Source organism: Panthera leo, chromosome C1 (assembly GCF_018350215.1).
Source record: "Panthera leo isolate Ple1 chromosome C1, P.leo_Ple1_pat1.1, whole genome shotgun sequence".
In the NCBI taxonomy this organism is placed as follows: domain Eukaryota; kingdom Metazoa; phylum Chordata; class Mammalia; order Carnivora; family Felidae; genus Panthera; species Panthera leo.
Window position 1 is genome coordinate 199728699 of NC_056686.1, and position 22353 is coordinate 199751051.

General features: G+C 44.9%; 1 protein-coding gene across 5 annotated transcripts in view; it reads left to right on the forward strand.

Moving 5' to 3' along the window:
* SMARCAL1 (SWI/SNF related, matrix associated, actin dependent regulator of chromatin, subfamily a like 1) overlaps positions 1-22353 on the forward strand; it is a 53936-nt gene that overhangs the window by 28028 nt on the left and 3555 nt on the right. For all 5 annotated transcript variants that reach the window (XM_042950100.1, XM_042950101.1, XM_042950102.1 and 2 more), the window contains exons 11-16: positions 2717-2857; positions 6995-7213; positions 13590-13660; positions 16974-17076; positions 20115-20297; positions 21387-21487. In XM_042950100.1, coding sequence (XP_042806034.1) covers positions 2717-2857; positions 6995-7213; positions 13590-13660; positions 16974-17076; positions 20115-20297; positions 21387-21487 — 818 coding nt within the window. The remainder of the gene's footprint in view (positions 1-2716; positions 2858-6994; positions 7214-13589; positions 13661-16973; positions 17077-20114; positions 20298-21386; positions 21488-22353) is intronic.

The window sequence follows — 22353 nt, forward strand, 5'->3', positions numbered from 1 at the left end:
GAGCTTGTGTGTAACAGGACACTTGGGTAGCGTGGGCTTGACCTGCTTTTGGATGTCACCAGCCTTCTCACGTTGTACTTCTAAATCTCAGGGGACTCCACCTATGGCCTGAACTTTATTTAGAGTACCATCAGGAATAACACTTGGCAAGAACTTTGGGCTTTGGGAAGCATGACTTTCTCCCCAGTCTGGAGCCTTGGTGAAGTGTGTTTTTAACTGGTCAGAATAATTCAGTAAAGCAAGTTATTAGCTCAGTTGGAAAAAAAAAAAAAAAAAAAAGAGGTAATGATAGAAAGCGAGAAAGAATTCCCAGGCTGCGTCTTGTACGAACTTACAATTTTGGTTCTTATCTTTGCAACATAACATTCTCTTAGCTCATATTTAAAAATCTATGTGAAAAAAGAAACCTGTGTGTAGGTTATGCACTGTGAGTCAGATTGGGTTCTCCTTGGCAAATTACATATATTAACTTGTCCTGCCAGCAACCTGTTCCACAGGGCTGACCTGATGACCTTGACCCATGAGGAAACTAAACCTGCCTTTGAAGGTCATCTGCCTCCCCCCCTACCCCCAAGCATCTGTTCCTGTGAATCACATGATCTCTAGCGGATACCACATAGAAATTATCTTTTTACACCGCTCCCTTGCGGATTTCTTGGGTACTGCTTTCTGTGCTTAGCCACAGGGGTTAACTGTAAAGTATTCAGCTTAGTGTTGATGGATGTAATTTTATACATTTATATTTTCTTAAGTTGGAAGTTCTCCGCAGTGGACGGTGACGTACAAATCATGCACAGCTGGGCAGGATGACAGGCTGCACGGGTGACAGTCATGATGGCACCACCGTGTTGGGGCTGAGCAGGGAGCAGGCTAAATCATTCCAGAAAAGATAAGACGCTGTTCTGGCTTCTTTTCAGAGCTGGTCTTTTTCTTTTTCTTTTTCCATAATGCTGCCTCTGCTTTTTAAACACCCACAAACGTCCATTTTCAGCGGTTTCATCAGCCCTAGTCAAGGCAGCGTATGGGATAACGGTCTCCAGATTAACACTGTCCTGGAGTGATTTTCCATCACCTGGTTTGTGAGCTGCCCCTCCCCAGGCACCAACAGCAACGTGGGGAATAGGTTTAGGATGATAGGCTGATTTTCTCTTCTTGATAAGGCTTCTCATTTTCCCCGTTTCATTGAAATGGTCTTGAGCCAAGGCAAGCAGTGCTACAGACGTCATTCAAGAAGCTCATTGTTATTTTAATGAGTCTGCATTAAACCGCGCAGGAAATTAGAAGGCTGGGTAATTGAACTGTGGAAAATTATAGCTGGAGAAATTCATAGCTCTCCTGTCATAATGGAATTAGGTATTGGCGGTCGCTGAGAGGGCAGAAGTGCATCTTGAGAGTTGTATATATTGTATATTTATAAAGAAACATTTTTCTACCCTCTGTTGCACCTTTATTTATTTATTTTTATGAGGCAGCATATCCATTTGAAAACCCAATTTCCTCTCCTAGGTGATTTACTGCGTGCGATTGCCTTACACTCCTGTTGTTAACTCAAGGTTACAGTGGTTAACAAGGTGTTTCTAGACAACTGAGCTCCGTGGTAGGCTTCCTTCCCAGAGCTGAAATGGATTTTACCTCCAGTAATTTTTGGCCATTCCCTCCCCTAATATAGCAGCGAGTGTCTCCTTTTCTATTCTCCCCTCTTTCCCATCTTAATACGACGTGGTACATTTCGGTTTGATCACCTTCGGGTCAGGTTGGTGTCAGGATGGTGGGGAACTTGGAGCTCATCGTTGGCGTAGACCATTTATTTCTGTCCTACCCACTGCCAAGCAGGCTGCTGCAGACCTGGGCTGGGTTTAGGGTCAGTGGACCCAGGTCCCACTTTTTAAAGTCCTTTTTAACTGAAAAATAAGCTAAATCAGGGCTCTCTGGGCTCAAGGCATTGTGTCACTGGGTTAGCGACAGCCTTTTTTTCCTCCAAAGAAAATCAGTTAGAGGCTTACGCACAGGCCACCCCTGACTCTTCCTCCTGTCCTCAGTGTCATTATCTGATCAGAAGTTCAACTTGGATGTCAGAGATCAGAGATCCCCTCTGGAGAAAGGTCAGACCTGGTGGTCTCTCCCCAGCTGCCACTTCCAATACTGAGTTCTTTGAGTTTCTTCTGTCTTCCCTTGGTTACTGGTTAGCTGAATATTTTTCAGCATGCATCGAGTATTTATAGATCGCTTGCTTTGTGCCAGGTAACTGTGCAACAGAAGATAAAGGTGGACACAGCCCTGATCTTAAGATGCTTGCAATCTAGTGAGGGAGACAGAGGAGGTAGAATTCAGGATAACGTGCTAGGTCCTGATACAGGGGGACAGGGCTGTCCCAAAGGCAGCCCAGGAAGTGGCATCCAGCTGCTTCCGTGGGTCACACCGTGAGGCTTGTGGAACTTGTGTGTTCTTCTTCTCTGGCCACGGTACCTTTGCTTAGAGTTCCCAGGTGTAGGCCAGCCTGCAGTATCTTCAGAATCCAGATCTCCTTGGGTTCTGAGAGCAGTAAACTGGATAACTGCCGCAGTCAGAGTGCCCAGGAAGTGAGAAATGCTCCCGCTACATTCCAGGGGATTTTGCTGTCTCTGGGGCATCCGGCTCCTATCCCAGTGGGGCATTTGGGATACACCCTATGTGCTCCTCTGTGCACTCTCAATCCCGCTGGCTGTTTGTTTTCTAGGTTGCCAAGAGGGTGATCCTGCTGTCCGGCACACCAGCCATGTCCCGGCCCGCAGAGCTCTACACCCAGATCATTGGGGTCAGGCCCACTTTCTTCCCTCAGTTTCATGCATTTGGACTTCGCTACTGTGATGCCAAGCAGGTATTTATTCTCCCCTCCCCTCTCCCCCACCCATTCCTTACCCTGATTTTGAGACCTCCTTTGTGTTCCTTCTCTTTGGCCATGGTTACGATCAGAGGCACACTGGCCAGGGAGCCGGACCCAGATTTTAGTCCTGCTTTGCCCCTAACTCTGACCTTCGAGTGTCCTCACGGATAAGATAAGAACAGTCCCTCCTAGTTGTAATGCTTGTGATTCCAGGGTGGTGTTTCCCAATAAAGGGACCGGTGGCTGATGCGTAGGTGCACGAACTCTGAGAAGGGCACCTAGGCGAGCTAGGGGTGAGGCTGGGGCCCATATGCTCTGTGCAAAAAAGACCACAGAGACATGGAAACGGGTGGAGTGGAGAGTGGGATCTGGTGCTGCCTTGGTGGGCTCTCGTCGGTCGGAATGTTGACTCATGACAGTGAATTGTGCCTGCTCGGGAGGCTTAGAAGCCTCTGAGCTACAGATTCTCTATGAACACAGTGCCAGTGGAGCAGGTTCCTCTGGAGCTACAATCTGCACAGCTTCAGTCTCCAAACGTGTCAGAGAGAGCCTTGTGAACACGAATGCCATTGCAATCAAAGTCTTGATGTTTTGTTTTAGGTTTATTTATTTTGAGAGAGAAAGAGCTCATGCACACACCTGTGTGCACGGGGGAGGGGCAGAGAGTGAGGGAGAGAGAGAATCCCAAGGAGGTAGTGCACTGTCACCGCGGAGCCTGATGTGGGACTTGAACTCACGAACCGTGACATCATGACCTAAGCCAAAACCAAGAGTCAGACACTCAACCGACTGAGCCACTGAGGCGCCCCAAAATCTTGATTTCTAAAACCTCGATTTTTTTTTTAACTGGAAAAAGAAAATGTCTATTTAATGACATGGGGAAATACAAGAGTGGGGAAAAAAGTAGGATGCAAAATTTTCCCCATAATTCATTCATTCATTCATTTGTTCTCTCTCCCTCCCTCTCTTTATCCCTGTCTCTCCCCTCCCCTCTCCCCTGCACCTCTCTTTCCTATATGATTGGAAGATGACGTACACGAAATAATGTACAAGAAATGGATTACTTTTGTAAACGAGAAAATTGGCATTTTTTAAATGTTTACATGATTTACCAATCCTGCATTCCTCCTGATGGGCCGTTGAATCCCTCAGTGTGCATCAGTCTGATCAAGCCAGCTGAGCACAGGACACTGTCCTCCTCAGCAGAGGAGGCTCCTAACTGAGCCTTGTTTCTCTCCTTGTCTACAGCTGTGCCTCCCTCTACGGTGGGCTCAGCATGTTTCCTGAGCTGGGGGGGGCCTCTCAGTGTCAGGCAGCCATAACCAGCTTGGCCAAAGCCTGGGCACGTTTCCCATATTCTTCCCCAAAAATAACCCAAGAAGGGATGACCCAGAAAATCAGCCTCTCGTTTGCTTAGGTGTTCATTTTCTTCCTTATGCACTGAGCTGTCTTCTTCTGGGTTTGGGCTCCTCCTTCTTGGCTCTGGTACCTTCTTCACCCTCTCCAGACCCCCCCATGGGATGCAGCTCCTCTGTTAGCTCGCGTGCCGTGGCCTTGGTTGGCCGCGGGGGATGGAAGCGGAAGTCCGGCCGGCGACCTGTCTGGCGGTTGGGATGGGAGTGGGGCTGGCTGGCGTCTTCTTCCTGCGCCCCTAGTAGCTCCCTCTGATCCAGGCTCCGGAACTTCCACAATCTGAAAACCAGAGGGAAGATTCATCAATTTTTCCTTCTAATCTCTGTTTTTGAAGCTGTGGCCAGGGCAATGAATTTATCCTTCAGCGGCAATCCTTCATCTGGCAAAGTCAGACTCCTCAACTCCTCACCTCTGTTCCCACGAGGGTCCACACGGCCCTGAATGAGAATGGCAGACTCAGGTCCCCTCTCTCAACTGTAGGTCACTTCTCCTTTCCCCCAGCTGTTCTGCCGTAACTTTGTAACTTCATAACTTCGTGAACCTTGACGCCACATCCTGAGCCTCCCCTGACTTCTTTCTTGGGGGTGGGGCCCCTGCTGCAAAGGCTCCAACCGGTCTCTAGGACCTCATTGTTTCAGACCTTAAGGATTCCTGTTTTGTGATCAAATGACAACTATACTGAGCCACTATTTGCATCGAAGATGCTGACACATTGGAGAAATGGCTGCAGCTTACTCCTGCGTGCATGAGTGCATGCCTCATGCCGTCTTGAGAAAAAGCCTTGCTATGCAAGTTTGTGATGTAAATAAGACTGTCTGCCTTATTTTTTAAATGCTCTTTCAAAAAACTTTTCAAGTACTTTAAAAATACCCACTTACGTTCAAACACAGTGCTTATAATGTAAATTGTAGTGCTTTGCAAAGTTAATTGCAAACCATTTTTAGCTGCTTATTGAGGCAGGAAATTTCTGTTATTGAATGTATTTAAAGCGATACACTTCTTTAACGCAATCTGTAATGCACTTCCCCCAGGATCAATCCAGATTAGATTCCAGACAGTTGTCGTGGTCCCACAAAACTCTTCACGAGTGATTTGTACTTCTGTCCTATTTGTACATGACCCACTTTCTGAGAAGGACCTTCGCTTCCTCGGCCATCTGGGCCCATAGTGGAATGTTTACCTAGTGATGATAGGGGCTGAAGACAGAATCCATTGCCTTTGCCCCCAAACCGCCCCTTCCTGTGTCCCCAGTCTCTGTCCACCATCTCCCCAGTCTTCATGCCATCCTCATTCATCCTTTCTCTCTTCATTGCACCCCCCCCCACCACCAGTCAAGAAAACAAATATAGACAGTGCCTTTCCTTCCTTCCACCTAGCCCAGTGCCTGCTACATGGTAACTTTTCAATAAAAGCTTGTTGGATTGTGAATATTCTAAATTTTAAACCTTTAGTATTATTGGGTTTTAACCTATAAGATTAAAAGCTGACATAGTAGCACTTAGGAGCATGATATCCAGATTAATTATGGTATCCACTTGTGTCAACATGATGTTTATTTAATGCAGCCAGTAGTCCAGAGCTGTTTTGTTGTTGTTGTGGCCAGCTTCTTACATTGAGAGAAGCCACTGAAGAGAATGCCCCATGCTGAGCTCATTTTTGACCCTATGCATAGCATGAAGGCATTTGCTGAAACTTCCAGTTGATTTCAGGATATTTTTAAAAAGAAGACGCAGTTTTTGATCATTTTACTTTGCCTTTGACCATCTCTTCCTATTCTCTATGTAGCATAGGTTTATAGGACACCTGCCATATCCCCACGATGAGAGAATAGGTCCACTGGCCCTCAAGAATGAACAAGCCTAGCTTCTACTCGAGGTGGTTCATGGCCCTGGGGAGGCTGAGACAGGAGAAGAGATAAGCAGCTGGAAACATAAGGCAGCAAACACCCTGGTTCCCTGATTTTCTACAGGACTATAGACATCAGTTCTTATTTCGAGTAAGATTGTTAGTGAAGAATAAGGTTTTCATTTTAGCATCTTACCTAGCTATGTGACAGGGAATAGATATTCTTGCTCATTGCCTCTCATGAGCTGCTAAGTGAAGAAACTGATTTTATGAAGGACTGCCGGTGAACCCTAAAACCCACCTCTGGTTTCAGCCACACTGGTACAATCCTGTGCTCTGGGTTCCTTCCTTCAATTCCCACCAGCAGCAGCAACACCCTGCGTTCATGTCACTGCACTTGGTTGTGTTGGTGTAGCCCATACTAAGGAACAACAGCTTCTTAAATCCCAGTGCATCCCATCAAATAAAGGTATTACTGATAATATGATTTGTTATGTTGTGCAGTGAACTCTAGGAGAAGCCCTAGGGAAGATGATTTGTTTATTTAGAGTATGGGAATACTTTGACAAGCTGGGTGTCTTATTTGTCTTTTAATGTAATAGATACCAGACCTCTTGGCATCTTGCATTTGCTGCTAGAAAGTTTAGCATGTAGAACACCAGGATATATGTTTTTAGTTCACTTAATTCCTTACTGTTTCTCTTTTCATTCCTAGTTCCCATTTGTATTATATTAGGTTTTATTCATCTTTCAGAGCCACTTGAAGTTCTCTGAACAAAGCCATAGGAAGAGAAAGCTGTGAGAATGTTGAGGTCACAGCCTGGTTAACTTGGCCCTGGGAGAACCTAACTGGATGTATGTTTCTCTCCACAGCATCCCTGGGGATGGGATTATTCAGGTTCTTCCAACCTCGGAGAGCTAAAGCTCTTGTTGGAAGAGGCGGTCATGCTGCGACGCCTCAAGAGTGATGTCCTTGCCCAGCTCCCAGCCAAGCAGCGCAAGATGGTAGTCATTGCCCCAGGCCGGATCAGCACCAAGGCCAGAGCTGCCCTGGATGCCGTGGCCAAGGAAATGACCACCAAGGAGAAAACTGTGAGTCTGGGGCTGCAGACGGATTCAGGGGTTGATGTGTCCACAGCTGTTCCTTCCTGGGGGGGCTCTACGGGGGGTACCCAGAGTTCTCTGGGCTTGCCTTTCCATGATCTCTTCCCACCCCTTTCCTGCATGACCTCATGCAGGAAAAGTGCCTAAGGACAGTGTCAGTGGCTCTGAGTCCCTCCTGTTGTGTGATTGTCGTCTCCCTGCCCTTCTTCCCAGGGTCTTAAACACAAGGACAGTGAGTGAGCCCATGTCATTTCTCAGCCTACCTAGTCTGCTTCTAAAACCTCTTACTGATTCGCTGTTTTATGCATGTGTAGATCACTGTTGACAGATGGTCATAAAAATAAACCCCATGGTAACTGCAGAATGGTGATATATATTCTGAATCCCTCAAAGAAAGTTGGAATTTATGTTTAGTGTATTTTGAGAATGCCTTAGTCTAGTAACTGTTACTCAGTCGAGTAACAGTTAAGAAATTACTCCTAAGCGTATCTGATACATATGTGTTAACACTCTGACAATACATGTTATTTTAGTCAAAATAACAAATTGACATTTATATAACAAAGTGGAGTTTTCAAACCCTCTTAACCCTTAATCCTTATTACAGTCATTCGTGGTTGGCAAGAAGTTGGCATCCCCATTTTACAGGAAGGGAAACGAAGGCTCACAGAAATTGTAATTTGGCCAAAGTCTTATGGCTGCTCCGTGGCAGAGCTGAGGCTATAACCAAGCCTGTTACCCCTATATTTTAAGGTCTTTCCACTATGGTGGTTTCATCTTTTCAAAACACTTTCATATCTGTCTTTAGTGTCATACTGTGCTAAGTGCTATAAAGTAATTTACACCAGCTCCATCTCTGTCCTTTTGAGATAAAACCTTGCAGTTTTCATTGCCAAGAAAATAACAGTTATTGACATTTTTTGACATTATCATAAAGCATTATCTGGGCTTGTTATTACCTTGTATAAAGAAACTTAGATCCAGATGAGATCCCAGCCTTCTGGGAGAGCACAAAATAAATAAGAATGACGAGAGACAGAATGCATGGGTTTTTTTTTTATGTTATTTTACCATGTTATGAGCAAGACCAGCAGGTAACTTTTAAGAAGCAGAGTCTAGGGTGGAAGAGGCACTGTAAGCTATCAAGCTGTATTTAATTTATGCTGTAGTGCATCTAATAACCTGGGTGGTCTGGAGGAAGTGAGCGGGCATAATGTCTTTGCTGTGGGGTTTTCCAGCAAAGTTCCCCTATACCAATGTGGACACACAGACCAGCCATTCTCAAATTGTATTTCAGTGGAGCCATGAGCAGAAGCAGGTGTTCTGTTGCTAAAATCAGCGTTGGTGGTCTTTTTCTGATGTCTAGAGATAAAAATTCGATGAATGGAAATTCTTTTTCTCAGTTTAAGCTTTTTCTTATAATTTTCTTAAATCTTTAATGTTTACTAACGGTTGCCCACTAGTGAACTCCGTCAAGAAAGCCAATGCTCAAGTACAACAAATATAGTATTAATGGGAAAAATTCAGATGTATGATAGTTTTAGATGCAAAGATCCGAATGTGTATAAACATTCTTTTATTTTAGTTCCTTGTGTGTACAGAAGTAAGCCTATCGGTTTTTCATGGAATTCCCTAGAAAACCCCCCTCGCCTGTACCTGGCCCCCTCCCAAACAGGGCAGAGAACAGCAGTCAGTGGGCATTTGAATTGAGGAGGAACATCACATTGAGTGTGGCCAAGTGGCAACTGTAAATTGTGCAATATCGCTAAAAAGGAAAAGAAATAAATAGAAGTATGGGAATTTTTAACTTTTAGTGCAGCAAGATTTGAAAGCATTTTTAAAATTTTTCACCAGCTTATGTAGTTCTTCACATTAGGCGAGGGGGCTCTTTCCAAAGATGATTTCAGATGTAACCTGAAAGTTTGAGCTCTGAGTTTACAGGGCTAATGTAAAATTGACTAGGCTAAACCAGGGAAATCAGGAATGTTGGGTATTTTTATAACTTCCGGTGGCCATATAAGTCCCCTAAATTCTGGCATATTTTGATATTTTCTTACCTAAAAAGGGGAGCCAGTACTGGTCTCCTAGACCTCATGCAGGAAAAGTGCCTAAGGACAGTGTCAGTGGCTCTGAGTCCCTCCTGTTGTGTGATTGTCGTCTCCCTGCCCTTCTTCCCAGGGTCTTAAACACTGGTTTTGCAGATTATGAAAGCCTAAATTGCAGCGTAATTCAAGAATCCAGCAGAGGAGGAGCCCAGCACTCTTCTCAGTCCAGTGCTTAGAGTTGCCATGTTTCCTTGGCATCTCAGAAAAATTAAGTTTGTCCCTAAAAGAGAGAAATTGAGTTGGTACAGATTACCTTCAGCATTATGCTGAAGCCGGTTACTAGATTCTTTCCGATAACAAGACAAATCCCTGAAAAATCGCTTCCTTTTTGTGTTTTTTAATGTCAATTCATTTTTATAATGGAAAATCCAAGTAGAACATGAATTCATGAGCTTTGCCCTTTGGACCGCCAGAACTTGTCTTACTCCAAAGCCACGGATGTGGTGTATCTGTCCACTGTGGATCTGATCAGAGGCTGCACCCTCACTTAATTCAGGAAGGGGAGCCAGGAGTGGGACCAGATGGCTTTTGACCTGCCTTCCAAACCCTGGCTGGCTGTGAAAGCTTGAGTTGAACAAAATAAAATGTTTGGGGATCGTGGTTTTATGGTTTTAGTCAAGTGAGGAAGCCCTGTGAATCTGCAGAAAGGTGCCCTCCCATTTTGATAGTTACCTTGTAGCCCCAAGTTTCCCTGCAGTGTTGTGCGTTCCACTGCTAACCCATCAAGAAGTGATTCTTTGTTCCCTCACACCTTCCCATCTGGAGGAAGTGGCCCATTTATGAAATATAATGCATGATGAAAGCTTTGTCTTATTTTCAGCTGAAATAATAGATATCTTTTCACAGGCTAAGAAAAGCTGACTCTAATTCTGATCAGCTTTTGTCTATAGTAATTTTTTTGATCAGCAGGACTAGGCAGAAAAATGGAACAAGTCCGTGCAGACTTCCTGGTGACAGTGTTACTTCACCCTTCTGCTGTTTGACGATGCATTCAAATTCCAACCTAAAAAAATAATTCAAAACCCCAGTGGACCTAATTTAGTACAAGTCAAGGACACAAGAACAGAGAATACAGGTTATTTAAAATTTCCTGGTCCACAGCTGGCAAACGAAGTGAGATCATTAATGGACCAGTATTATGTCTACTTAGTTTGGGGAAAGTTTGTTTTTGTTTTGTTTTTTTTTTTAAGATAAAACTATTGGTTTCTCCTACATTAAAAATACAGTAGCTATCTATTGCCTAGAATCTGAAAAATAAAAGTACTTATAAGAAACACTTATTGTTTCTTATACTATAAAAAAGAGTCACCCATCTTTTAAAAATATCATATAATGTTGGCATATATCATTTGGGTAGTTTTTTATCAAACGTGTATATTTTGCTTTAAAATATGTATTATATAGAGATATGGGTAACATATTTTATATATAGTTTTTTAAGTTTATTTTTATTTATTTATTTATTTATTTAGAGGGTTGGGGAGAGGGGCAGAGAGAGAGAGAAAGAGACAGAATTCCAAGCAGGCTCCAGGCTCTGAGCCATCAGCGCAGAGCCCGACGCGGGGCTTGAATTCATGAACCATGAGATCATGACCTGAGCCGAAGTCAAACGCTTAACCATCTTAACCACCCAGGTGCCCCAAATGAATAACATATTTTAAAAGCAGAATGGAGGGGCGCCTGGGTGGCGCAGTCGGTTAAGCGTCCGACTTCAGCCAGGTCACGATCTCACGGTCCGTGAGTTCGAGCCCCGCGTCAGGCTCTGGGCTGATGGCTCAGAGCCTGGAGCCTGTTTCCGATTCTGTGTCTCCCTCTCTCTCTGTCCCTCCCCCGTTCATGCTCTGTCTCTCTCTGTACCAAAAATAAATAAACGTTGAAAAAAAAAAAAAATTAAAAAAAAAAATAAATAAATAAAAGCAGAATGGATACCCTGTAACCATCCATCAGCCAGCGAAGAATACAGGTTACAAAACTACATTGTGAGCACTTTCCTATGTTGTTAAATGTTCCTTTAAAACTTCCCCCATGCCCGTGTTATAATTTTGCTAATAACTTTGAGTCAGACATTTGAGTTATTTCAGCTCACTTTTCTAAGTAATAGCAGCTTACATAGGAATTGGTGAATGTGGACTATATGGTGAGTGTAGATTTGAAGGAGAAAGTCACCGCCACTCAGGGACGTGTGTACTTTGAAGGCTTTGGTGCACATCACAGGTGCCCAGTGAACCTGGGTGTTTGTTCCACCGCACCTCATCAGCTCTCGGCAAACCTCACATGGGCAAGGTCTCTCAGAGTGCTTCCCGCCACTTGTCCATCATTTCCTCTCCCTGTCTTGTTAGCCAGTGCGGAGTGAGTGAGCGTGGGTGGGAGGGAAGGACCTGACGAGAGCGGTGGTGGTGTCCAAAGGGCGTGGGAGTGAATGTCAGGACCAAGGACGACCGGAGTGCCGTCTGCTTGTGGCCCGCCCGCTGCAGGTGCGGTCAGTACCTGGAAGCCTGGCTCTGTCCCCTTGGTGTATCCTGTGAGGGACCATGTTATGTGAGAGGGCCTGGCCTGCTGCAAGGACCCTGTGAGGGGACATGAATGGACTTCAGGACGTCTGTGAGCTCACTGGCCAGAAGTGAGCTAGCTCCATCCGAGTCTAAACAGGGCCTGTGGCTGAGAAAGAGTTTAAGACACTGTCACGGGGTCGCGTTTCCAATAAGAGTTCCCGGGAAGTTTGAATTGTTCAGTTGGGCCTCGGTCACAACATAGGAGGGATGGTGGTTCCGCTGCACTGTCAGTGGCCCCCTGGCTTCCTGTGGTTCCGGGTTATCTTTCTTCCTTCTCATCGAGTCCTAGAGGAAAGATGCTGTTAAGAGCCAGGGAGCTGTTTTGGCCAGGCAGCTCCTCCTCCGTTGTGGTGCCCATTGTTTAAGGTATCATTTGGTAGTGTTTCTATAAAACGTGTGTGTATTTTGCTTTAAAACATGTATTATATACATGTACACTTATATAGAGATATACATAATGTATGTAATGAGTAACATTTTACTTATTTTTGTAAGTTTATTTATTTTTATTTATTTAGAGAAATAGAGAGCAAGCGGGGGAGGGGCAGAGAGCGAGGGAGACACAGTCCCAAGCAGGCTCCACAGCCTGGCTGTGGCTGCTTTCCTGAGTTATCCACGAGTTCAGGGCCATATGTGTTATTACTGTGGGGTCACTTCTTTGTTCCGTGAAGACGCTATTGTGTCTGTGACCGGCCTCACAGGGCCCAGGCACAGAAAAACTGAGGGCATCTGTAATCCCACCCTTGCTAGTGGAAGGAGAGGGCCACCCTAGCGAAGATGGTAAGAGTGTCCTCCCTGGGGGCCCAGGGTGATAGAAAATGTTATCTTGTGACACTGTGAAACTATGTGTGCATCTCCTGCGTTAGCATTCTCAATTAGTATTTATTTAGATGCAAACTATAAAGAAAATATGGTTTCTTCTCCTAGGAGGTCAATCACCTTATGTGGGAGCCAGGCCAAAACACGTGAATGAGGGTTTTGAGATGATACTAGAATAAGCTAACTGGTGCCAGTTGGAATCAATTGAGTAAGTCTTGGATAGAATTAAACTTAGTTAGGGGCGCCTGGGTGGCTCAGTCAGTTAAACATCCGACTTTGGCTCAGGTCATGTTCTCATGGCTCATGAGTTCGAGCCCCGTGTTGGGCTCTGTGCTGACAGCTCGGAGCCTGGAGTCCACTGCGGATTCTGTGTCTCCCTCTCTCTCTGCCCCTCCCCTGCTTATGCTTGGTCTCTCTCTCTCTCAAAAATAAAAATAAACATTAAAAAAAATTAAAAGAAAAGCCTTTAAAAAAAAAAAAGAAGTAAACTGAGGTATGGACACGATGTGGCAGAAGAGAAAGGGGGAGGCAAGAACAGCACGGGCCACTGGCGCATGGAAGTCGCTGGCTGTAGTAAATGGCTTAAATAGCTGAGCAAGACTGCATTTCAGCCGCTCATGTGAGCTCGGCACAGACGGCGGGTGAAGCCCCATTCCAGGGGCTTTCGTACTCACAACAGTTCTTGGGAGATGACCGGGTCCCTGTAATGTCACGTTTCCAATGACACGGTAGAGTCTATACAGTTCCTATGGCTTGGCTAAAGTCAGGGCCTCCTGGCTCTGATAACTGGCATTCGAGTCTGTAAAGCTCAGAGCGGTGATGATTATGTCAGCTTCTCCCAGGGTTCCCGGAGTGGGAGACTTTAAACCTAGTCTTCTGTTTCCACAGAACCGGCAGCAAAAAGAAGCCCTCCTCCTCTTCTTCAGTAGAACAGCTGAAGCGAAAATCCCGTGTGTCATGTGAGTGGCCCCCACATGCTGACTTCTCTCTCCCACCCTCTGTCTCTCCCTCGTCTTTCGAAAGATAACACCTATTACCTTAGTCCGCCAGAATGGTTTTATTGCTCTATATGAAATGATCAGGCATTAGAATTATTGCTGCTTCCGTACAAGGCTTAGGGCAGCACGGCTCATCACCACAGGGCAGAAGCGGGCCTGTCCCGGGAGCAGTGCCAGTATGAGTTTGGGGTCCTTGAGAGATCCTGTCTTGACCACTCATCAGTGGAGCTGCTGCACTTACAAGGAGGGTAGGGGTTGACCAAACACTAAGGGGAGCTTTTTCCCTTATTAGGAAAACTATGGTCACTTGCCTGTAGAAAAACATTAGGGGTTTAATGGAAGACCGAGAAGGTTCCCTCATATGGGGATTCTCTGGGGTTCTCCAAAGACAGAAGTTTCAGCTGTTCTTTACCTACATAGAAAGGCTGTCATACAAACTGTCCAAGCTTGCTCAAAAGATACAGGCAAGTGGCCACTGTCACACTGAGTTTTCTTTCTGCCTTATAAACTAAGGCTGAAGTCATAATTCCTATTCTTAAATGTATTCACTGACTTGAAAAATTGTCTGCTTTTCTTAAAGGAAGGAAAAACCCACTCATGTTCAAATATTCACTGTGGTAGAAACTTGAGGCAATTCTCATGACGTGCGTTTGCCTAATTTTTTATTGTTTAACATTCATGTGAGGCTCTGGCAGGATAATGGTCCAAGTGATTTAATTACAATGAAAATGAACTTAGTGTGGGCTGAGCGGTGCCAGCTTGGCTGTGGGGACCAAGATCTGTGTATAAATTGAGACACAGACAGCCTACCTCACCCTCTCACTCAGCCTCCAGATACCCCAGCCTCTCCAGCCTCTCCCTCTGCACCCCTAAATGCGGTAAGGGAGTGAGTTCACTGCATTTTTCAAATCTAAGTTTCTGCACAAAAAGACTGCTGAATGTTGGCCGGCTCTCCTTCAGCCTCTGGGCACTGCCCTTTTCATTTATGATCCTGTTAGGAAACTAATGAATTCCAGATGTGGTTTTACAACCTGGAAACTTATCTCTCAGAAACAAATCTGAATTGCCCCCACCACCCCATCTCTCACGAGCTGCTGAATAACAGATGGCAAGGGTGTGATCCTTTCCCTCAGTCTCTCAGCTCGGGACCTACAAAATCCAGGGTCTCTTGAGTGCTAGCCACAGAACCAGCCATTTTTCTTAGAAAGTTTAAATCTAGCCATTCAGCCACCTCATAAATAAACTTTGGTAATATCTGGTCTTCGTCCGTTTAGGCTGCCATAACAAAAATGCCATAGATTGGGTGGCTTGAACAACAGAGAGGTATTTCTCGCATTTCTAGAGGCTGAGAAGTCCAAGATCAAGGCACCGGCACATGAGGTGCCTGGTAAGGGCCGTCTTCCTGGCTCCCAGACAGCTGTCTTCTTGCTGTGTCCTCACGTGACAGAAGGAGTGAGGATGCTCTCTGGGGTCTCTTCGATAAGATCATTAATTTCATTCATGAGGGCTCTATCCTTATGACCTTATCACTTCCCAAAGGTCTCATCTCACAGTAACATCACCTTGGGGGTTATCATTCACCATGATTTGGTGAGGGAGGGGCACAGACATCCAGTCTATTACCTGCCTTGTACATACTTTCTCAAAATTCCACGGTAACTTGGGTAGTGCTTTATTGTTTCCAGCCAGTTTTGACATCTGTTAACTCCTTTCACACTTGGAGCCTCTTTGTGAGATCAGTCAAATAAGTGAAACTGGCCCCATTTTCAAAATGCAGAAACTAAGTAAATTTCATGTATATCTCGGAGCCTCAGAGTCATACAACTAGTAAGTGGAAATGAGATTATAAATCTTAAAACCCCAATTTCCTCTGCTAATGGTTTTTCTTCCCTTTTTTGCTGTTGTTTGTCTGTTTTCATTTTAATGGGCATCTTTTGATACAAAAGCCAATGGTATTGTGGTAGGCAGATATTTCCAGCCTGGCAATTTAGGGACTTGGGAAGGGTAGAAATACAAAGCCGTGTCTGAGATGCAGAGGAGAGAGAGGAATTAGGAAAACTGACACCTATAGTTGTTAATGAGCTGTCCAGCTTGATTGTATGGCTTTGTGACTTTTTGATGCTGTAGCAATAAACTTTCTTGCTTATATCATGGCAAATTTTATGTCTCTCAAACTAATTAAAGTAGATTCTATTAGTACCAACTATTCACAGATTAAACTCAAATCCATTCCCTGGTTGGCCAGTGTTGCTTGAATATAATTCTTAGATGCTTAGAGGAAGGCTTTGAGATTTGTCCTTCTCCATGGAGGGCAATGTCTCTTCTGTGCCCAGACACACCCACGTGTGAGGAAGGCCTCAGGCAGAGTGAGTCCTGTTTGTGTCCGAGGAGGCTCACCTTCCAGTTGCCCTTGTGGGAACAGTGACCTGTCCTGGGATTGTGAACCCTCCGCAGGGCATTAATCCCAGGGAAGCCATAAGAGTTTGTTGACTGGGTGATACACCACCCCCACCCTACAGCTCCCCAGAGTAGCTGCCTTCCTTCGGGGCCATGGCTAAAGATGGGCGTGGGAAGTCAAGAAAAAACACAGTTGTGGAAGAGAGAAGTAAATCAAGGGGAGAATAAAGAGCATGCAGATATGGTTCTTCACTCCATCTTCCTTTGCCTCAGAAAAAAAATTCCCTTACCACTGACTTAACTGTTGGCTTTGCAGCTTGCCGTCTAATGTGCGAGGGAACTAGGGAGCTTTTCCCGACCATCTCTTCAGTACTAATACTTACATTTCAATATTGCACTTCCAGAAATTTGATTACTGTCAAGAATCCCTTAATCCCCCGCTTAGGCATTTTCAGATCTTAGACGACATTGCAATTTGTATTGAAAACACATTACAACAAGAGTAGAGCAGAAAAAGTGAAACTGTTAATTGTCTTCTGTGATCCCAGATAGTAAGAAAGTTTCAGCAACATCATCAGAGACACATAAAACATTAACAGTATTTTGATTTATTAGCGTGCGGGAGATGACATAAAAGTAAGGAATAACTCTTTCAGCACATGGCAGAAGGTGGCTTCCCTGCAGCTCCTAATTTTGCTTCTTCTGTTCAGGTGACCTGGTGTGAGCAGTAGAGCTGAGAGGTCAGCTCCCAGAGAAAGGGAGGGAAAGGGCTGGGGAGAGAGCAGGTGCCTCAAAGGTGTCTGCTAAAAATGCAGTGAAGTCATTTCAGCTGGATAAGTATATGTTTACTTCATTGTGCTGTCATTGTCAAATGCAGTGAATACGTCCTGGACCTACTGGAAAGTGGAAGAGAGAAGTTTCTAGTGTTTGCACACCATAAGGTGGTTCTGGATGCACTTACTAAAGAGCTTGAGAGAAAGGTGAGCCCCCTTCGAAATTCAACACAGGATGTGCTTAAGAAATCGTTTCCTTTTTAAGGTCATAAATTTTTTCTCCTGCAATTATTTTTTTTCTGAAAATTTTAGAGGTGGTTCATTAATCCATCTGGCTTTGAATTTTGTATATGATGTGATGCAGGAAGCCAGGCAGTAGAATTAAAAGCCATAATCCTTGGAAAGGAAAAATCAGAGCTGTCAGTATATTCAGGAGACTCAAGCCAACTAATTGGAAAATTATTAGAATGCACAAGAGTTTAGGAGAGTGCCTAGATTCCAAATAAATACACTAAATAAATTGATTTTTTGTGTACCAGCTATAACTAATTAGTAAATATTCAAGTTCACAGCACAAAAAAGCATGAAGTACCTAAAAGTAATCTCACCAAGAAGAGTGTAGAAACCAATGAAGAGTTGGAGAGATTTGGGCCATGCTCCATTGAAAAAGCACAAGGCTGTAAAAATACTGGTCCTTCCCAAATGAATTTGTAGGTTTAACTCAATCCTAATAAAAATTCCAGTTGGGTATTTTAAGGGAACTTTATATTATTGTGCTAAAGGAGTCTCAAAAAATAAGCAGGAGAGATAGCTAAGACCTTGTTGACAAAGAACAATGTTAATAGACTTGTGTCTCCAAATATTAAAATCTGTTATAAAACTCATGCTTGTCCCAGAACTGGTGTTCAGATGGGTGGAATAGAATGGAGAGCCCTCTTTAGTGTTAAGAACTCTTTAGTTAAGTAGCCCTTTAGTATTTAAAAAAAAAAAAAAAAATAGTGTACTATCAAGGAGTCATCAAAAATTTGGCTTAATTTATTCAACAGATCAAGTTTGGATAATTGGCTAAGTAATTGGATGGAACACTTAAATGAAACTCAACTTCACTGTTTATTAAATTTCAGACAAATCAAAGCTCATTAAAGCCAGGAAGCATTAGAAGAAGCTATAGATGAATGTATAGCTAATCATTGGATGCAGGATGACCTTCTAAACGTAAAAACAATGAAAGAAATCACAAAGGAAAGAATTGATTTAAATTACCTAAAAATATGGATCTGTTCGGTCACACATATACACTGTGGTTAAACCAAGGGCTTTTTTTTTTTTTTTTTTTTTTTTTGTACATTTGGTACCTTTTGGCGGGACAATTTGGCAATAACTTAATGCACACTCGAATTTTTCCCAGCTTCTCTTCTAGGAATTTATCCTAATGAAATAATCAGGCTGGTCAGATTTATGTATGAGATTTCAAAGATTTATGCATAAGATTTGTGATATTTTTTATAATATCAAATAGAGACCTAAATGTTCATCAATAGGCATACTGCTAAATGATAGTCCATTCAACTATAAAAAATAATAGTGTAGATCTGTGCTTCTTAACTTTGTGGAGATCAGAGGACCGTTTAAAAAGAACCTGAGATATGAAAAAATTCAACTCCACTCATAATCAAAGAAATGAAAACCAATCACATCAGCAGAGGTTTTAAAAACGTGCAGTGCTCAGGGTGCCTGAGTGGCTCAGTTAGTTAAGCGTCCAACTACGGCTCAGGTCATGATCTCACGGCTCGTGAGTTCCAGCCCTGCGTCGGGTTCTGGGCTGACAGCTCAGAGCCTGGAGCCCGCTTCAGATTCTGTTTCTCCCTCTGTCTGCCCCTCCGCTGCTTGCACTCTGTCTCTCGCATTGTCTCAAAAATAAATAAGCATTAAAAAAAAAATTTTTTTTTAAACATGCAGCGCTCACTTTTGATAGCGGTGCAGTGAGCTGGACATCCTCATTCGTTACTTACTGGAAAGCGATTCTGCGATAATATCAGGATCCTTAAACTAAATCTCTCCCTTTTGCCCAAGTACTTTGATTTTCAGTAGTACAGTCTAAGGAAATAACCAAATATGGGCAAAGAACCATGAACAGATTTATTTTAACCCATCCTTTAAAAATGTTTTAGAGATTTTTATTAGAAATTCTTTCTATTAGAAAATTTTATATTAGAAATAGCCTTATAGAGCTATAACTGATGTGGAATAAACTACATGTAAAGTGTGCAGCTTGGTAAGAATCAAGATAGTCATTGTGTCTGTTGGCCCCAGGAATTTTCTTGTGCCCTTGGTCATCTCTCCTGTCTCTCCCTGCCCTCCTGTCTCCAGGCCACCACAGGGCTGCTCTCTGTCACTGTAAATTAATTTGCATTTTTAGGGCATGATATAAATGTGGAATAATTCAGTGTGCACTCTTTCTTTTAATTTGATTTCTCTCAACATATTTTGAGATTCCTATCTGGTATTACGGGTATGAGCAGGTCATTGCTTCTTATTGCTGAGTAATATTGCATCATATGCATATACCATGGTTATTATCCATTCACCTGTTGTCGGTGGGCATTCACCGACCCATCCTTTTTTTAGTAAAAATTAAGAATCCGCCAAATGTGAAGGAACACACGAACAGATAAATTATACTGTTGCCACGTAACAAAATATGGACATTATAAGTTGCGTTTTAGAAAACTTTAATAGTTTAGTTTATTTACAATATGTTTATTAGAAAAAAGCAGGATCTAAAACGTTGTGTTTAAAAGGTTATCATACACGTTGAGAAAAGAATGACTGGAAAAAATAGGTCGGTAATAGGACTGATATCTGAATTTTTTTGTAATGTTTATCGTTAGAAAAAAATAAATGCCCCTTAAAAGCCAATAAAGCTAAACTGGACAAGCAAGGACCGTGTGGCCCAGCGGTTGGCCCCTGGGCACTTAACCTCAGAGGAGTGAAAGCGCGTGTGTTCACGGAAACACGTGTGCAGGTGTTCGCGGCACACGAACACACAGGTGTAGTAGTCCCACACTGGAGCCGACCCAGGTTCCCTCCAGAGGTGAATGGCAAAACTGTGGCACGTCCACACTACGGAGTAGGACTCAGTAATAAAACAGGAAAGAGCTACCACCACCTGCAACACGCTGGATGATCTTAGGGGTGATGCCAGTGAAAAGAGCCTGCCCTGCTCCCCGCCCCTGTCCCTGCAGCACGTGCAGCACGTCCGCATCGACGGCTCCACCTCCTCAGCAGACCGGGACGACCTGTGCCGGCAGTTCCAGCTGTTCGAGAGTCACGCCGTGGCCGTGCTGTCCATCACTGCCGCCAGCATGGGCCTCACCTTCTCCTCGGCTGACCTGGTGGTGTTCGCCGAGCTGTTCTGGAATCCAGGGGTAAGGGACGCGCGCGACCTGAGCTCCCCGGGCGCGCTCGTGGCCGTGGGGCAGCAGGAGCGAGCGTCAGTCTGGGCAGACAAGGTTCCCTGTAGCTGTCAGCTGTCCCTAGCGCCAGTTACTCTTCCGTCTGTCCCTGTGGGGCCTCGTAGACACATTGCTACTTCCCACACATCCATCGTAAAAGGAACGAAGACTCGCACATCGACTGGCTCATTAGGTCTTCACGACAGCCTCGTAAGGACTAGGATTATCTACTCCGTCTTGCCAATGGGAATATGGAAGTTTTAGAAGGCTAGAAGGAACTTTAGCATCCATCCCTCTGTGAGGAAATTGGGGCACAGGTAGCTCAGGTGCATAGCTCTACCCGAACGGGGTCCTGTGGCGGCAGCAGCCGCAGCCCAGGCCTCTGGCTTTCCAGCCTGGGTCCCTTCTATTAACCATCACTGTGAGCTGCTTAGCCAATGGGGCCACGGCAGGCGACCGGTGTGAGTGTTCCCTGAACATGGTCCTTGTGCCCACTGGCCTTATCTGATCAGCTGAGAGCTGTGACAGCAGATATGGGTCACTGGCCACACGGAGGGCCCTGCTTCATGATGGATGGGCTTCGAGGCTGAGGCCTTGTATAATAGAAACAATGCTCTTGGGTTTTGTTATTTATTGTAGTGCTTACCACCATATTAAAAAAATCGCCCTACCCCTAATCATATATGGCCTCTCCCTTGGTTGCGATGTGTTCGTTTATTTAGAAGGTAATGGTTTCTTTCACTGCGAGAAGAATGGAAGTGTGCCAGGCTTCCTTCATGTGCCCTTCAGTGTGGCCTCGTGCTCACTGCTCGTTCCCTCGTGGCACCTAGTGCTGTGCCCGGTACCAGAGGTCCATTCGCAGCTGTCCGGCCACAGATTCTAGTTCTCCCAGCCAGCATTTTTGTTTGGTTTTCTCTTTAGTTGGATGACAGCTTGTTTGAAGGTAGAGGCTCTCTGGCCTGCTGCCTTGGGTCACGGAGTGAAGTCCTTTGAGGAGGAAGGGTGTGGTGGGCTCGGGGGCAGGGGGCCGCCCGCTTCTGTCCTCATCCCCGGGTCTCACAGGTGCTGCTCCAAGCTGAGGACCGGGTGCACCGCATCGGACAGTCCAGCTCCGTGAGCATCCATTACCTCGTGGCGAAAGGCACAGCTGACGACTACCTCTGGTATGGCCAGCCCCTGGGGTTGAGTGGGGCTGATAGCAATGATGTATTTTCCTTCCTAACTGCCCCTGCTCTTGCTGGTGTCTTCAGGGACCCGTGCAGAAAGCCCAGGAACGATGCCCTCCCGCTTCCACCATAACTATGCCGGGCCTCCTTCTCAGCCTTCACTCACGGCTTGCTGGGTGCATGAGGAATAAGGCGGTGTGGCTCCTTTCCCACTGGCCTGACCAAGGTGGGGGGGAGCCGATTGTGATGAAGTGTAGGTGCAGGTTTGCTTGTAAGACACTGTGTCCCAGCCATGAAAGCACTGCTGAGACACACAGTGATATCCCCCTGTGCCCCTTTACGCCGTGTGTTGGTACAGTAAGGCCATCTTCCAGTGGTGCTGCTGACCATCGCAGAGAGTGGCTCACTCTGGGCCAGGAGGTGCTTCCTCAGCAGAGCTGGGGTAAAATTCGCAACGCTGGGGCTCAGGTCTGTTAACCAAGCAAAAAATCCCAAAATGCTCCTTCCCAATGCTGTTTACCCCTGCCAAATGCTAACTTTTTTGATTATCTCGTTAGTTTCTACTACTCTGTTTCCAGCCTTATGACTACAGAGTCTTACCTTTGCCATACGTGTAGGCGGTCCCTGCTTCCCAAATTCTTTGGATTTGTGGATTTGTTAACTGGGCATCTCATGAGAGCACCAGGTTCAGAATTTTGTTTAAAATTTTTTTTTAATGTTTATTTCTCGAGAGAGAGAGAGACAGAGCACAAGAGAGGGAGGAGCAGAGAGAGAGGGAGACACAGAACCTGAAGCAGGCTCCAGGCTCTGAGCTGTCAGCACAGAGCCTGATGTGGGGCTCGAACTGACAAACTGCAAGATCA